General features: G+C 35.3%; 2 protein-coding genes across 6 annotated transcripts; both read right to left on the bottom strand.

Annotated features, from left to right (window-relative positions):
* Window positions 1-1,098: 1,098 nt before the first annotated feature.
* LOC113053088 (regulator of nonsense transcripts 3A-like) lies at window positions 1,099-9,595 on the bottom strand. 4 transcript variants are annotated; one of them, XM_026217763.1, is made up of 12 exons: window positions 8,996-9,307; window positions 7,157-7,753; window positions 6,367-6,473; window positions 6,167-6,273; window positions 5,901-5,999; window positions 5,640-5,750; window positions 5,251-5,306; window positions 5,018-5,176; window positions 4,543-4,667; window positions 3,683-3,971; window positions 3,317-3,394; window positions 1,099-2,015 (listed from the first exon to the last, which is right to left on the bottom strand). In XM_026217763.1, exons 2-12 carry the CDS (start codon window positions 7,295-7,297, stop codon window positions 1,851-1,853), a joined length of 1,437 nt encoding a protein of 478 aa, XP_026073548.1. In that variant the 5' UTR covers window positions 7,298-7,753; window positions 8,996-9,307; the 3' UTR covers window positions 1,099-1,850. The 4 variants fall into 4 exon arrangements, with proteins under 4 accessions (XP_026073548.1, XP_026073551.1, XP_026073552.1 ...); XM_026217766.1 differs by having other exon boundaries at window positions 3,683-3,968; window positions 8,996-9,304; XM_026217767.1 differs by lacking the exon at window positions 3,317-3,394 and having other exon boundaries at window positions 8,996-9,595.
* Window positions 9,596-10,062: 467 nt separating this feature from the next.
* Window positions 10,063-17,833, bottom strand: cdc16 (cell division cycle 16 homolog (S. cerevisiae)). 2 transcript variants are annotated; one of them, XM_026217762.1, is made up of 20 exons: window positions 17,684-17,833; window positions 17,291-17,325; window positions 16,770-16,803; window positions 16,243-16,297; window positions 16,007-16,104; window positions 15,727-15,765; window positions 15,304-15,444; window positions 14,966-15,125; window positions 14,606-14,700; window positions 14,167-14,300; window positions 14,004-14,083; window positions 13,868-13,917; window positions 13,715-13,788; window positions 12,960-13,085; window positions 12,704-12,856; window positions 12,550-12,613; window positions 12,235-12,296; window positions 10,835-10,970; window positions 10,653-10,743; window positions 10,063-10,556 (listed from the first exon to the last, which is right to left on the bottom strand). In XM_026217762.1, exons 7-20 carry the CDS (start codon window positions 15,400-15,402, stop codon window positions 10,312-10,314), a joined length of 1,569 nt encoding a protein of 522 aa, XP_026073547.1. In that variant the 5' UTR covers window positions 15,403-15,444; window positions 15,727-15,765; window positions 16,007-16,104; window positions 16,243-16,297; window positions 16,770-16,803; window positions 17,291-17,325; window positions 17,684-17,833; the 3' UTR covers window positions 10,063-10,311. The 2 variants fall into 2 exon arrangements, with proteins under 2 accessions (XP_026073547.1, XP_026073546.1); XM_026217761.1 differs by having other exon boundaries at window positions 16,770-16,827; window positions 17,684-17,824.
* Window positions 17,834-17,871: the final 38 nt, after the last annotated feature.

Genomic DNA, 17,871 nt, shown 5'->3' with positions numbered 1-17,871 from the left:
AGTAAAGTAAAGGCACACACCTTTCTCCATGCCAAGCACAAATACACTAAGGGGTCCCACCCAACAACAGATACACCAAATTTTTAGTTGTAAACTAACAGATGCATTAATGCAAACCTCAGTGTTTTTTTTTATTTTTCGTCAGGCCTGTATAAAGTCCCATGATGTGGATATATATATATATATATATATATATATATATATATATATATATATATATATATATATATATATATATAGAAAGAAAGTTTTTTTTTTTTATTCATTTTTTTAAAGCAAATAAAAAACAAAAAAGGAAACTGTAATGCAGAAACTAGGGGGTTTTATCAGCGTCATACCTGTGATCTTGTTTCCTGTTTGTTTTGTGAGCGCAACTTTTTTGTTGGTAATTCATGCAGCGAACACATTAAAATAAACATTTTATTTTGGAGTAAAGGGAACTGCTGTATGCTTTTAGTACTGACTGACTAAAGATTACTGCCATTAGTGACAGGACACTTCTGCACAGGATGTATTTATCACATCTTCCATCAATACTCCTTCACTGAGAACTAGAGAAGTGGTGGCGATAGGAATGAAAAAAAAAACAACAGAAAAAAAAAAAACAGACTAAGAAGTAAAATTAAGGTAAAAAGTCATGCTGCAAAAGAGACACAGGAAGACATTATGACTTGTTTTCTCAGTCTGAACGTGTGGGAACTAAAGGTGTAGTATGAGAAACTGCTAATTATATTAATTTCTATCTTTTCAGTACGAACTGTTTCTGCTTTAGAGTTGACTCACAAAGAGCAGACGTCAGCTGCTGAGCTGTACTGCAAGTAAAAGCCATCAATCTTAAGTAGTACAGCCTTAAGGAAAATAGTTATTTTGTATTATTTGATTTGTAATTATGGTGAAGTTTGGTCTTTTATCTTCGGAAATAACCTTAAAAAATACTGAATTATAGAATTGTGTATTTTTTTATTCTTTTTTTGTAAACTTAATTTTACCAAATTATTTTTTAAGCTATACACTGTTAAATTGAAGCACATTGTAAAAGTCCAAAGAAAAGTTATGAATTTAAGTGTTTAAAGAAATAATGGCAACATTCAAATAATACTTTTTATAATCATCTTTATTGTACACAAATGGTCAATCCATCAAAAACAGCATCACATTTTTAATTTCTTTATTTTTTGGACTCTACAATAATTCTAAAAACCTGTATTTTTTGTAGGGTTTTTTAATAACAGACGGGATCTTTAAGTGCAAATCAGTTGCAAAGGTAAGGCGTGTGAACACATGTAGCCTCCCACCACTGAATGACTGCAATTTCTCAAAAACATGCACTATGGTTACAAATATCACAACGTGTGTTATCTGACCTAACAGAAGACGATTTTAACAAACAATTTTGTTCTTTATGGCCCGCAGGAAAATCACTTCTCTGAAAGTTACTAGATCCTGTTATGAGATGTATTTGTTTCTACAGAAAAGCCACAATGTCTATACATCAGGGACAACAGAAGCATCATTCAAAGGCAATACAGTGTGAAAGTGTTCAATTAAGCATTACATGCTTAAATGTTTCATTAATACAATGTAGCATTTTTATATAAAGTAAAATCTATATATATCAACAGTATATACTACAAAAGGCATACAAATCTGATCTGAGGTATTTTTCTCAATGAAGCATTAAATTTATGACACTGTTGACTTTGTGTATAAAATGTTAAGTAGGGAATTCAATGCACTATACTCACACATCGACTAACAAGACAGAAAACCAGGTTGCTCGCGAGTGTTCTTTCTATTGTGCCATGACCCTTGCTTCTAAAAGTAGACTTCTTCCTGTCGTGATCTTTTTTTCACTCATCGACACTCTTCTGTGAGCCTGTACCAATGAGTGTCTTGTGGCAGTGTTCTCCTCCGTGTTCGGGAGAGATTGGTGGGAAGTCAAACATCTTGTTTCCAGAGCCAATTCGCTTGCGGTTTCTAGCACCAGGTTGGTACAGCTGCATTGCCGGTCGGTCCTTTGCCGTGAAATGAGTAAGACACAAAAAACAAAAGCCATACACTCATACTGTATGTCATACCACAAACACAGATTTTTCTCATGACAGGTTATAGTCAAGAAAGTGCTATTCATGCATCTAATCAATTTTCTTCCCCATCTGAATCTTATTTCAGACAACCAGCCATTGACAGCCCCTCAAAATCCATTTAGTCCATAAGGTCGTGTGTTTAATTCCCAGGGAACACATGATAGGTAAAAATTGTTAGCATGAATGCACTGTAAGTCGCTTTGGATAAAAGCATCTGCTAAATGGTAACTTAATAAAATGTATAAACAGAATCCATCATGTAGGCATTTTAGTGTGCAAGATCATATGTATTCTTCTGTATACATTTAGGAGCTTTTCCCAAACCAAGTGAAATGCTATTTACTGTCTACATAGGGAGCAGTATTTTAAGACAACATCCTACATATGCTTTACATACAGTAGGCTGCAACCCATAGTTTGGTGAAACAGGTTGCCAAGCTAACAATGTGATACCCTAATAAGTGTAAAAACATGTTGGGGAAAAAATCCTTTTTAGATATAATTACATTCTATCCACACCTTTCACTATATAAGTATACATACAGTGTATAGACATTGACTTGATAAAAACTGCTGAACTTAAATTTCTCTTGCCGTCTTGGATGGATTTTTTCCCCCTAAAATAAACCAAGATTTGGTCGATTTCTTTTTTTTTTGGGGGGGGGGTTCTTTGTTCAAAGTCCTTCAACTTTAACTTTCAAGTTTAAACAAAAGGTTTGAATTTCTGTCACTTCATCCACCATCTAGGATGGATTTATTGTCTCTGAAAAAACAGAATCTGAAATATTTATTCTGCACTTTATGAAATAAAGTTTCAACATGTTAAATGTTTCAAAATGTCACTTTTTAAATGTATTTTAGAGTTTAAATGAGATGTTGAAATTAATTTACAAATAGGCTACATTTAAAAAACTATATTTATAATTCTATTTTTCTACTGATATTTATCTTTTACAGACCCCCTTATTTTTTAAAGATATCATATAATTTTTCTATAATGTTATATTTTTATATGATGTTCAGAAATCCATAGTATATTCATAGATTTAAATGAGTCGTCGCCTCTCATATATACTTTTTTAACTAGATTTCTAATGGAAATTCCTCATCTGCCATCTAAAATGAATCCCCCCACACCACCTTTACATTGGGGCCAAGATGCATACAATGCCTTCAAATGCTGCCCATGTAGGCAGACATGGGTAGAAAGGCTCAAAAACTAGCTGTACCTTTGCTGGCAGAGCCCCTCCTATCTGGTCTGGCCCCTCAGACTGGGAAGTCCTTTTCTCCTGATGCACTAACACAGACTGAGAGACACGTTGTCTTCCGTCAATAATATTGCCAACAGCCAAATCACAGCTAACTACCTCAACACTGAAAGCCCCATGAGGGAAGCAGATTGTTTTATTGTATTTCCCACAGACATAATGATGTATAAATAAACTACAGATGTGTAAATACTGAATGCATAAGTGGATTCATCTGCTACACAGACCGGACAAACTGACTGATGACAATAACTGTACATAATACCAGAACCAGAGCTGCAAATGAACTGTGGTTGAGATATCGCTACTCTGTTGGCATTTATTTACCTTATTGCGAATCCGTTCTTTCCTGCTGCCCATGTCTTCTCGATCCTCTTTTCCGAGTTTGTCTCCAGTCTCTGGGCAGAAAGAATGGCCATGATGTTGGTCTTTCTTGGCTCTGTCCTGACAGTAGCCTTTACCCCATTTGGTCTCCTCCTTGCGTCGCATAAACTTGTCAAACTCGTAGTGATGCCTCTGTCGTTTGCGCTCCTCGTCTCTGCTGTGATGCTCTTTGTCTCTTTGCCGACAGCCGTGTCCTTCCCTCTGCTCCTTGTCACTCTTGATTTGACTCCTACTAAGTAGAGCCCACTTAATCAAATCAACCACTTCAATTTGACATTATAAATAAATGTATATACAGTGAAGTCCAGAAGTTACTAAATATGAAAAATCGTCAAAATCTGATGATCGTGTTATCCAATGTGATTTCCAAATATTTAAAGAACATGTGGCTCAATGGGGGAAAGAACATCTTACTATCTACACAAAGATTTTTTAATTATTCTTCATCTTAAGACATTTTTCAAAATCCTTAATTTGGACTTGGTTCAATCTATCAGTTTTGTTTATTGAATGGAGCTTGCAGCCGACTGTAAGAAAGGCGCAGGGTTTAAGAGAGAAGTCTGTTGTTTCACCGGAAGGTTGAGACTTTGATTAAGATCAGGTTTTGATTTTTGCTTACGAGGTCAAAAAAAAAAAAAAAAAAAAAAAAAACTTAAATGTATGCATGGATGGAATCTTACACAATAAGATCATTAGGATGCATTCAGAAAACAAAATTTTAATTTTGTGCCAACTTTAAACTTATTCCAAATTCAAATTACAGCAGATTTGCAAAGCAGGGGCAAGTTTTAGGTAGCTCTTACTTATCCTTGGAATCCTTTGACTTAGTGTGTCCTGCCGGCTTTCCCCATCTGTTCTCTCCACTGTCTGCTTTATCTTTCAGTCTGTCAGAGTCCATGTCATCTTCTAGATCACACTTCTTCAGAAGCTTAATGAGTCAATATTCAGACGTCATGTAATGACTAGTTTTCAGTACAGTACTGATAACCACAGCTGAAAAACAGTCTGTCACACTTGAGGTCCAGAAATGAAGATGTTCAAAGATTAAAGTAAACACCAGGTTTATTTGACAAACACAAAGGTAGATATTACAGTACATCCAAATACGAGTAGGCGAATGTGAAAACAGAAGTGAAGTGAAAACCGAGCAACTTAAACACAGGGCTATAATAAGAAAAACCAGTGCTGATTAAATTAATCTCAATGAAACTAAGACCAAAATAACTGTAAGTCAGTGACACAGTCATCTTCAAGTTGTGATATGGTTTTAGGTCATACCTTGATCTTTATCTCCTTTTCAGAAAGCTTCTTCTGCTTTTCAGCCTCCTTCCTCTTTCGTCTCTCCTCTTCTCTGCGCTTCCGCTTCTCCTCTTCCCTCTGTCGCTTCTTTTCCAGTTCCCTCCTTCGCCTCTCCTCTCTTTTTTCCTCTCGTACTCTCTAGAATTGAAAAGGATCATGCATATACAGCATAAAACCGCAGTTTATAACATGCATTGAGATGGTTCTCTTACCTGTTTCTCTAATTTCTTGTTTTTGATGTATTCCAGCAACGGTGTGGTCCTTTTGGCTACAAATAACATCACATAAAGGGAAAACAGAGCTCAGTTAACAGATTTAAAAAACTGGTAGAGACTTGGGCAGCATTGGGCAGCACCTAACACCTGTTATGTTCTACTTCAAGTAATCATCCATTAATATCCTCTATTCCAATAAATCCATAGCAGCCCATTACAAGATATCCTACTGGTATAATAGAATAGCATTTCTCAACATCAAAAGTGTTCTCATCAAAATTAACTAAGACCAGCTTAGAAATAATGCTTGTCATGTAAAAACATGTCCTAGACATGCATTTATCGGTAAAAAGACTATCAGTGCTAAACAATTTCCTAAACAGTACCTATGAGTTCTCGGGTTTTAGCTTCAATCTCTCCCAATAGTGTTTCTGGATTGGCCATTGATTTCTCCTCATCACAAGAGTAATTTTCCAGAAATCGCCTGTATTCTGGGTCTGAACAAATATTTTAAATAGAGAAAAAGTGTTTGACAAATTGATTGGCTTTTTGCAGTATATACTTCACTCAGTAAAGTCATTTTGTATCAATACCTGAAATGTATAAATACTATTAATAATGTTTTACTAATAAAAAAATGTAAATACCTTCTTCAATAGTTCCTGCTTTAGCATCTTTCTTCTTTAACTTTTTCTTGGAAACTTTCTGAAATGGAGCAAATTCTACAACAGCTGGATACTCTTGGCCTAAATTTAAAACCATATATGAAACAAATGGTATTTTAAGCAAATATTTTATGAACTTATTATACATTAAACAAAATAAAAGCCATTTATATTACCTTTATTATAGTTATAACTAGAATGAACTAGATTGAGGGATGATAAACCGTAAAAAGAGGATATTAAATTACCTTTATTATCAATGAATACATAGCCATCAAAGCGATCTCTGAAAACAATGATATCCTCTGGGTTTTTGAAGTTGATGTATGCTCTTGAGAAGAGGTGTGGATATAAGCTGGGGAGAATAAATATATAAAGACATGCACATGTAACAAATGCTCACAGTGCTTCTGATCACAGTATATTCATACACACAAACCAAATAGACCTCTGATCAGCGGAGAAGAACTCAAAATAGTCAAAAGATGGAAGAGGACTCAGATGCTCCTCGAGCTGGTCTTTTGATAAACTGGGTGGCAGTCGGCGTATGACAACCTATATAAAAAGAAGCATGTATAAAGGAAATTGTCCTAAAAGAAAATCTACATCAAAAGCAAGATCAGCACCCACAGTTACAAAATTATAGTTGCGAATATTAGAAATAAAATGGCAATGCAAAAATCGTACATATATGATGTGAGCACAAAATTGCATGAGAGAAAAAAAAAAGGCCCGACTAGTATATAGTACAAAATAAAAGCTGAAATATTAATGATGCGGGGCTCTGAACATTTTTCATTCCTTCACTTATTACGGTCTAATTTTACTGAGAACACAGTTTCTGTGCATGAATCAAATAGAATGGTTTATTGTGCTTTTGTGTCATGTTTAATGATTTAAAATTCCCCATTAATTGCAAATGCATGGTAAAGAACAGTACATTATTTGAATTTTCCATGTGTTCCAAAATGTAAGTCAAACGTGAGTGTGAGTAAATGTTACACATACACATTTTCAAAAAGATCTAATATTCAACTCCTGGACTGTTAAATCCATCCAAAGGGGGTATTTGTATACGAGTCCATTTGTGTTTGACGTGATTGATGCCACTGGGATCTTCGTTTCGAACGGTTGTCCTTCGTTTTCGCTGTCTATGGTGCTGAATCCCGTTTCCTCCATCATCATCATCATCATCATAATCACATTCTCCCAACCTACCAAGCGACTGCGCCACTTACCTTGGTGAAGGTCTCCTTTTTCTCCTCCTTGTGCTTCGGGTTCACCGCGACGTTGTCCTGCTCCCTCTGACAGTCCCAAAACAGGATCTCGACGCTGCCTCTCTCCCTGCTTCCTATCCTCTGCTCCTTTTCAGACCTCATATCTCCATTTCGCCCTGTTTGCTCTCCAAAATCCGCAAACTCTCGCGAGAATTCACCCAAATACCGCGAGGCTTGGACGTTCGTCTTTTATTCTCGTCATGTCAAGAGGTATGTTTCGTTGCATTTTGTTTAAACATTTTTTTACAAGTTAAACAGAAAAATGTTATTTGGGCATTATATATTTGATATACAAATTAATATAGCTATAGTTTGCCGTTTATTCTGAGTAAAACACATCTCTTCCTTTCAGCAAGGTGGAGGGCTATAAAAACAAGAAGCATTACTGTCATCGTTTAGTGACGGGAGCCGCGCTGTCGTCCTCGGAGTCGCTGTCAGTGCTGCTCGGCTGAACGCAGGGTCGATCAGGACCGAACGGGCTGCCGGTGCTGACTCTGCTCCACTCGTCCGGGCTGCAGGGCTGACTCACGGAGCGCCCTTGATAGTCGTGACTAGGAACTGCAAGAAGCACGAGACCACAATCTATGTTCAAACTTATTTTTGTCCATGTATCTAGATTTTGTTTCCATTCCCGTATTTATCTGTGTCTACGAAAGTAGCTACAATTCATTCATTTATTATAAACCCATCTATACAGATATATAACCTTAAGTTAATTGTCAAAAATATTGGCATACCCTGTCTAACTACAAAAATAGGTCCAACTGTTTATTTATCTGCAAAAGTAGCCTATTCGTTCGTCTACAAAAGAATATCCATCCATCTGCGAAACTACTCCATATATCCACTCATTTGTTAATCAAAACAAATGTGTCCGTCCATCTGACTACCAAAACTATCTTTCCACAGCCAGACCTATATTTATCTGCAAAAACCTATCTGTATGAAAAAGCATGCATATGTCCATTCATTTATTTATCTGCAAATGTATCCATCATCTAAATACATAAACTTTATCATTCGAAATATCACATCTACAAAAGTAGACAGCCATTTATTTATCTGCAAAAGTATCTGTCCATCTTTCTGCTAAAGCACCATCCGCCCATTTATTAATTTTGTCTGTCCATCTACTTACTGTTTTCCACATATAACTGCAAAATTATCAATCCTGCCATTAATCTATATGGAAAAGTATCTATCCAACCATTTACTTGAACAATTCACATCTGCAAAGGCATCCATAAGCAAATCCATCATCTATCTGCAAAAGCATTTATCCATTCAGTTATCTGCCAAAATGTTTTATATGAATCTATTTTTATTTTTCTAATTCACAAACCTAGCTCAATATTTAAGTGTCTTTAATCACTAAATGTGACATTCAATACGGTGCTGTCACAGCATCGACATTTAGGCTTAATTTCCGTTGTATATTGTCAACAACATAGTAATGTAATTACTTTCAAACAAAACAGCAGGGAATTCGTGTCCACGATTGGGAAAACTGTACAGTTATATCTATTACACCTGTCCTTAACTTCCAGAACCCCACATCAATAGCAGCAAGTGATTTGAAATACAACATACAATTATGTACAGCAAGTACACTCTTCCTAGCATTCATTTTATTTGTATTGTTTAGAAGTATTTTGATGTTAAAAGTCTCCTAATATAAATTGGCACCAAAATCAATTGCTCTGCATATAGATGCAATCATTTACTTACATCTAGCTACATTATTTCCTCTGAGCATCACTATATATTTAAAGGTGTTGTAGTGTGTAATAACCGTCTTACCACTGAGAAATGTTTGCTTCCCGCTGGCCGTCTCAAGGCAGAGCTGAGGTGAAGGCCTCTCTGGTGTGGACACGGAGCTCTTTAAACTGGGCACAAATGTGGAACAGGTGTCCAGATCTCGACTCAGGCGCACATGCGTGTAGGTGAGGTTGGATTTGGATGGCGTGCAGCCCATGACCAATTCTGCTGCTCACAAGCCAGCTTCCATCTGGGGAGCATCCAGAGTGCCACAGCCTGCACATTTCAGTGGAACCAAACAAAGACACTTCTGCTGTACTTCAGGGGCCGATTTGAAAGACCCCATGACGTTCCTGATGCACAATTAGAGAGGAGGTGCCTGATGCCCCATTGAGAGGGGCTTTGAGTACAGCGAAAAAATGAATATGTAAAAGAACACTTTAAAATAACTTTCAGTAAACTTTTGGTCAAAATTTGGAATAAAGAAGTTAAGCAGCTTGACATTTTTGTGGAACTACGATACGTTTATACATTACGTTAATTTATTTGAAAAAGGAATTCTTTTGGAACTTTATTCATGTCTAACTTTTGATCAATTTAGTGTGTGCCTAATAAATAACACGTTAAAATATATAAAAAATAGAAATTCATTTTAAATTGTAATATTTCACATTACTGTAGGCTATCTTTTATAAAATAAATACAGCTTTGGTTGAGAATAAGAGACTTCTTTCAAAAACATTTTAAAAAATCCTAACTTTTGACCGGCAGCGTGCAGTTATCACACAAATCATATTAATTTATCATATTCTTGAATTCTACTAATAACTGAAAGTTTTTTATAAAGCTTTACAAAAACAAATTTCCCAAAAGGTATAGTTACTAAAGAATCTGTGGGCTGATTTTGGCAACTTGAACAAGAAATGCACAGATTTCCTTGCATTCTCATCTTCAGACACAGATTTGAGCTAGCTGATAAAATCACTGATCAAAGTCTTTGCAAGGAACTTCCTTTGGTTGACTTGACTAATTTCAGGGTTTTATAAACAATGCAAATGTCAGCAGATAATACAGTTTGATTAGCAATGTAAAAAGCACATTTTCACACATTCACAAAACAGGTGTTTTAATACAGCACCAATGAGAATACACAAATCTTTGTAAAAATATGGATGCAGGGTTTATTGATTAAATCATTCGAACCCTTTTGCATTCATTTTACTTATTCATGGTAAAAAAAAAAATCCACAGGGGTCCGACACGGCGGGGTGGCGGATGGAGGGAAGGTGTGACACGTCACATTCTATCATCATCATCTCATACTTAAAGTTCCTCTTTAACCCATCTATAGGTCTCCATCACGTGCTGGTGTCAGACATGGACGTCTCCAGCATCATGTCGCTCTCGTGCATGTCGCATTCTAAGAGGAAGCGCTGGAAAGCATCCGTTTGTTTGTCAGCGTTGAAAGATGGCGTTTCCAGGCACACGTTCACCTCTTCTACGGGTTGAGCTCTTGTCTCATTGCCTTCAGCAGAAGTGTTGATCATCTTCATCAGCGCAGGCGTGCTGAGGGTCTTTCTCACTTTGTCTTTAATATCAGTTCCTGCAAAACAACACAACTAAATAGTTGCCAAGACACCTTAAATCTGTAATTTCCTAATTAGATGCTGCATACAAAGCATATGTGTGGTTGTCTTACCAATGTAAGCGTCTGAATCGCTGATATACATCTCAATGCAGTGACCCAGCATGGTTACGGAAAATGTGTCATCTCGTTTCAGACCAAGTGCCTAAAGAAGGTGTTTATATGTTTGAAGTGCAACATAACTAAATATATATAAATATATCAGCCAAACAAATTTGATGGGTATACATTCTCACAGTGTGAAAGTAGTCGATGGCACTCTCAAAATCTCCCATGAGGCTGTGCACATAACCAATGGATGAGTAAGTGGAGGCATTCTGTGGGATGAGGACCAAAGCTTGCCTGTGGTATTCCAGAGCCTGCTCGTACTTCCTACACAAACGAGATGAAAGCAATAACTTTGTAAAAAAAAAAAAATAGCACAACTAAGGCTAACAATTTATCCACCAAACACAATTGAGTACAGATCACATGTGAATTATTTGCAGAAGTTTGTAGTGTTTTAGAACAAATCATTATATTGATATGGTCCAAAAACAAAATAAATCATTGAACAGACATTTATAACTAAAGAATCATGAGTGGAATGATCTTCAAGTGTGAACTGCAAGCCCTTTGATATCCAGTGGGTGGACATGCATAATTCATGAAACACTAGAGAAACGGAACAAAACAAGCACTCTATTAAAGTGGAGACAACAAGACATACAAGAGAGAAAGGATGCCATGTGACCATGCCCAGTTCATGCTCTTCATTAAAATACCACTCTTGACCATTTTAGAAGCAGACACTTTTTAGTCACAATTCCAGATTAGTGCGTCACTATGGAACAGATCCTGGCTTTTTTAACAGGGATATAATGAGGTACTTCAGTTGCAATATTTGCCAGTAATGCAGTTTATGTACACTACCATTTAAAAGTTAGGGTTCGGTTAGGATTTTGTGTAACGTCTCTTACAGCAATGCTAAATATATTTGAAAAAAGTTAATAATGCGAAATATCATTATTTTTATTTTAAATAAATGTAAAAAAAATACATAAAATGAAAAAATAAAATAAAAAAAATAATATATATATATATATATATATATATATATATATATATATATATATATATATATATACACACATATATATATATATATATATATATATATATATATATATATATATATACATATATATATACACACATATATATACACACATACATATATATATATATATATATATATATATATATATATATATATATATACATATATACATACATACATACATACATACATATATATATATACATATATATATATATATATATATTCCTGTGATGGAAAATCTGAATTTTCAACAGCAATTTACTCCTGTCTTCAGTGTCACATGATCCTGATCACATGAGACCTGTGATACTTTTTTCAGGACTATTTGATAAATATAAGTTTTAAAAGAGCAGCATTTATTTGAAACAATCTATTGTGAGATTATAAATGTCTTTACTGTTACTGATCAGCGTTTACACCATTGATCAACTTAATGCAACCTTGATGAATAAAAGTTTCTTTCAATCCCAAACATTTGAATGGTATTGTAGTTTATGAGAAATGTACTGTAAAATCAGGATTCGTTCAACTTACTTCAATTTTCGACAGACATGCCCCAAATTGTTTAAGAGCGGCTCCCATTTATCTACCGTCACCTGAAAAGAAATAATTCATTAAAAGGGCAGAACATTTGACAAGAGTATGATAAAGTGATTTTATTTATTTTTGACACAAATGAAAACAAATTGTAAGAAACCGGTTGTCTATTGGAAATTTGTGTAAAGAGGTGTTTTCATTGTTTCATCAGTTGAACGATGCACCCAGGAACATAAAAATGCATCATGATTTCTACTTTGAACAAAAACAAGCATTTACACAACTACATGATAAAAGCCACTGGGTGGTTACCTCATTTCCAATGGCCTTGATCTTATCCATCGCATCTAGAAACAACTTCTCGGATGTTTTATAACTGTAACAAAGCATAGCGCTCATAAGCAAAGCTTGTACGAAACCACTAACAACTGATGAATATAAGGAGAATGCTCTTTTAATCACTTACTCTCCATTTTGGAAGGCAACCACAGCTACCTCATGGATCACAAAGGGGTCCTCAGGTGCAATGCTGAGAGCCTGGCTAAAGAAACGTTCTGCCAGCTTGGGGTTGTTAGTGAGCCCATACTCCAACCCGATGTACAGCATGGGCAAGTGACATCTGTTCAAACAGAAAGTCAAACATTTCTTATCTGGCCTAAACTAGAGGCAAATATTATTGTCCTAATGAACTGAACTGTCACAAGCACTGCAGGTCTACAGACCCTTTCATAAGCTGAGCAGAAGTGAAGTACGCAGCCATGGCCTGATCGTGTTCACTCTCCACAGCAAACGAGTGACCGTATGCTATCCATGCCGGTCCGTACGTGCGCTCCAGCGTGGTGGCTTTACTGTAGAAGGGGATTTTGACGTTAACCACAAGTTTCTTCAGCTACAAATCTACTGCTTTCAATGCGAAACCTTCTGTCAGATTTACCACAGAAACATGTTTCACAAAAAATTTTTATGAGAGACTGAGTCCTGCAAGATCAGCACTAAAAAGCGTTTTCCCCCAGAATATTTGCATTTTTATAAGAGGACAAAAAGTTACTTTATTCACTTATAATGAGTGAGTGACTTCCTTAGTAAGCAACATATGTTAGACAACATTATGTGACAATTTCAGTTGAATTTTTCATCATGGCTGCATTAATTGAGCAGAAATACAGTACAAACTGTAATACTACATATTAATATTATGTATTAAATGTGATTTCAATAGTAACGGTGTTCTATTTAAATATATCAAAAAAATTAATTCTTTCATTTGCAGGCGAAGCTGAATTTTTAAGCAATTTTACAATCATTCATTTGAAATGTTAATTTGTGTAACAATCTAAAAGCCCTTACATTCAATTTAACGCATCCTTGCTCAATAAAGTAATAATTTTATTTAAAAAAAAAAAAGAAATACAAATTTACTGACCCCATATTTTTGAATGGAATTGTATGTTTACAATGCAACTTAATACAATCGTACCTGAGATACCGCCTTGCGTGTTCGTTTTTGTGCCCAACCATGAGGTAGTAACAGCCAACGGCAAACCATGAAACCTTGAAAATGTTCACAGAGAAAGACATTATAAGAAAACAAATCACATTAAACTAAGCTGAAACTTAGAAACTAACTTACCGGATTGCTGGGATACAAATCCACCAGTTTATGAGACAGGTAAAACAACTCTAGAGACAACGAATGACACATGTTATAATTCCACATTAAAGGTCAACACTTAATCTAAAGCTGAAATCAAGATTTGGTCTCATACCATTTGCTTTGCTCAGCTCAACAAGGGTTCCTATGTGCACTGGTAAACAGTTAGCATGAAATGGGTCTTTCACCATTACCCTAGATTAAAAACAAGAACAAAAAACGCTTTCCCTAAATATCAAGCCAAACATTAGAAATAAACATCGGTTTTGCAGACTTACATTGATGTAAGAGAGTAGCACATTTTAAAGTCACAGTTGTAATAATGTCGCTCCGCGAGGGAGACGACAACATCCAAGTTGTCCTGGAGACCGTTGACTATTTCTGGGACGACCATCTCGCTAGGTTTGTTATACTGGAAAAGAAGAGTTGCTGATTAGCTCTTCAATAAGCACTTCAAACCCATTGACTGAATAAACAGGTACTTCAAATTCTCCTAGTAATTTGTGCATGTTCTTTTTTTACACTGAAGAGTAAACAACAAAATCAGGAAAATTAATGAAGCGCATCTGATACACATGGTGACGTGAAAGTTCAGTCAATGCTATTTCATATGTAAATCGTGCCAAACCATCTTTGGTACATAAATCTTTTACTACATTTGTCCTAATTTACCCTTGTGAGAGTTTAGATGACAGCAACAAAAAAACTCCCTCTCACCTTCTTTAACTTATTTTCAAAAAGGAAATGCAGCAATTCCACTTCCTCTTCTGTACACTGTTGACTTAAAGGCAGAGAATCCAAGAAATCTTTTTCTACAACAAAAATAGCATTTTATGAATTTAAAAGCATTTATACATTTGATGATCTGAAGTGACTTTCTAGTGAAGATGGTTATAACACGAGCAAATGGCTACAGGTCAGAGAACAATACACTAAACTAAACTGCTGTTATGAATTTATATTTATCTATTTTTTTTAGTTTGGTCCACTAACAATGTTAGTTAAGCTGTAAGCAGCTTTATGAACAAACCCAAGGAATTTCAAAAACTGAAAGAAAATAGGAAAAGCTTCTCTCACCCTCTTGGGCGGTCAGCATGTGATGGGACGTCAAAAGGTCAAAGGCTTCAAAGCAGTAGACGTCCAGTTTCAAGGCCTCTTTGTAGCTAGACGTAGCTAGGGGTCTGTTGTCCATGGCATCATAGATCTTCCCCCGCAGGAGACAGATGGAACTATTGATCTGAGTGAAAAGGCCACATGGAGACCAACTGGACTCATTCATTCAGGCACAGTGCAAATATCAAAAATAAAACATAAGCCAAGAAATTACCAAGGAAACATTCCAGAAATAATAAAAAATCCAATGCAGTTTTCATTCTGGAGAGGGCCGGAATGAATAAATAAAGAGTTGGGCTTACTGAAGCAGGAGACATTTCCCATTCTTTTACGGTTTCCTTTGAGCCATTAGCCTCCTTTACATTCTTCTCCAATATTTTTTTACTGGCTGCTTCCTCCATGTCCAGTATGTCCAGAGCTTGTTGATATTCTTTGGCAGCATACTGAACATTACAAAAGGATGTACTGATTATTTCCTTATAAGTTTTCAGAAACAATTGGTCTGTCAGTCATAAAACTACACAAATGCACCACCACTTTTATTTTCATTTATTAAATATTTTTGATAATCTGATTATGTTTTCAGATTTCCCTCAAAAGGGGCAAAAAATACATATTGTATATGTATTTTGTATATTATATAAAATACTACATTATCACAATATATATATTTTTACATCTTGCATAAAATAAAACACATTTATGGTATTAAAGTAAATACTCACATGACATCTTGCAGCTAGATACTGACATGCTCCATATAACTGGGAAACAAAAAACAAAATATTAATTAATTCCAATGAAAATAACAAAGACGTTATTTTTTTTATTTTTTTTTTACTTCATTAACTAATGCATTTCAAAAACATTTCAGCATGGAAAGATGTTCCAATTAATTTTTCAGGTTACGTTTTTGAAGGACTGCAACTTCTGAGACCTTAGAATATGTTTTACTGTTGAAATGACTTTCATTAGTCAGTCAGCAGATCAAATCAATGGTCTTACCTTGTCAAGTTTGCGAGATCTGAGTGCATGAGAGGCTCTGTGATACTGTGCTGTCAAATAAAGGCACTGTGCTAACCAATAAATGTCTTGAGGATCCTCTACAAGAGATCAAACAGCCTGTGATTATTATGCAACTAAGAGTCAAAGTAATTTAATTAACACTAATACGCATTTTATCTAATCAGTCACTTTCCCTGACAGCATCCATCCAGTGTTCAGGAGGAGAAGATACTTACCATGTGATAAGGACGCTACTTTGTCAGCCCAGAACAGAGCACTTTGATACTGTTGCTATAAAACAGATCATGCAATAATTTGAGGTGAACAACATTTCATTCCTATTTTGATATTTTCACTATTAAGATAAAACCATGATTTTATTTAGCAATCAACATGTATAGATGCTCATTTAATCACATCAATGCAGTTTGACGTGTACACGGCCCTCGAGATTACAGAGCTTATATTACAGATTTATTTTAAGAATAAAACAGTCCAAAACAAAACAATGTCATATCTTTTAACAATTTTGTTATTTTAATGTAAATTAAGAAGCTTTTAAACCTGTTAGCATTAAAGTCAGTTCTAAAAATGCACCCAATTTACAATAATAACTTTAATTTGTCAATTTCTTATAATATTCAGATTACGTAGTATCATACAAACAACTTTATAAAAACATAAATTAACAAAAAATCTCATCTGTTGTGCAAATTAAAGCTAACGGTACAGTGTTAATGCTAAATATACTGCTGATTCTTACCTGATCAATGTAGTGTCTCACTCTTTTACGAAGCCTGTCGAGATTCATGGTGATTGTGCTGTTTGTCAGATACTAAAAACTGTCATTCTTGTCAAATTCGATAGATTGAAAATGAGTTTTGTACGATTTAACCTCTCATAGATTGAAGCCCGCGGTTAGCATACAATGTGTGTTACACTGGTAACATTTCGTAGAGAAACAAGGATTTTGTGAAGTTCCGTAATATTTTTTTATTATTTGTATATGGATTTGGAAGTGTCAACGAAATAATACAACAAAAAGCACATTTCAGTGAAAATACATATTTACACACTAAGAATATTATAACATACATATAAACAAACATAATAAAAATGCAGCAATTCATAGATGCACAAAGCGCTCAGGCTTGAACGTGAAGCCTCTTTGGGTTTTAAACACATTGTCGCTCTCTTGCGGTACACATTGAAATCGCATCACAAGTTCATTTCCGCCATTAAAGGAGTAGTTTACCCAAAATAAAAATTCGGTCATTTACTCACCCTCATGTTGTTGCCGATTCACAACACTTTCTTCTCTGTGGAGGACAAATATTGAGATTTTCAGGCAGAATGACAGCCTAACATCTCATGTTCCACACAAGAAAGTTTTACATGATCATACTGTCACCAATTTTAGTGATATAAAGTTATTTCACTGTGTTCCATAGCTTTTATCCACTAAAACAACAGATTAGCCTGTGATGTGGAACTCAGAGATGAACTGAAGGATTAAAACAAAACTACAAAATGTTATATTATTGGAAAAGCTTTAGATCTTTCTATGAACAGAATGGATGAATGACACACTAGACACAATCCAGGCCTAACTGAGCTACAGAAAAAAAAGAGGGAAGATGTCACACGGGTGACCAAGAGGTCAGCTACAGTACTGACCGCGATGCAGAGTATTCTGGCTGACATCAATATTCTCAGCACTGCAGATTTGGCACTCATCGAAGAGAAGGAAACCACACTTCTGAAAAAGATGAACAGTACATCATGCCTAAATTTAGCTTGTGACCAACCTGCTTTTTTTAATAATAAAAAAAAAAAAAAACCTCCAGAAACTAAAATTAACATCC

The sequence above is a fragment of the Carassius auratus genome, chromosome 34 (genome assembly GCF_003368295.1).
Source record: "Carassius auratus strain Wakin chromosome 34, ASM336829v1, whole genome shotgun sequence".
Lineage (NCBI taxonomy): Eukaryota > Metazoa > Chordata > Actinopteri > Cypriniformes > Cyprinidae > Carassius > Carassius auratus.
Note: the sequence above shows the minus strand (reverse complement) of the source record. Positions and strands in the feature narration are given on the sequence as shown.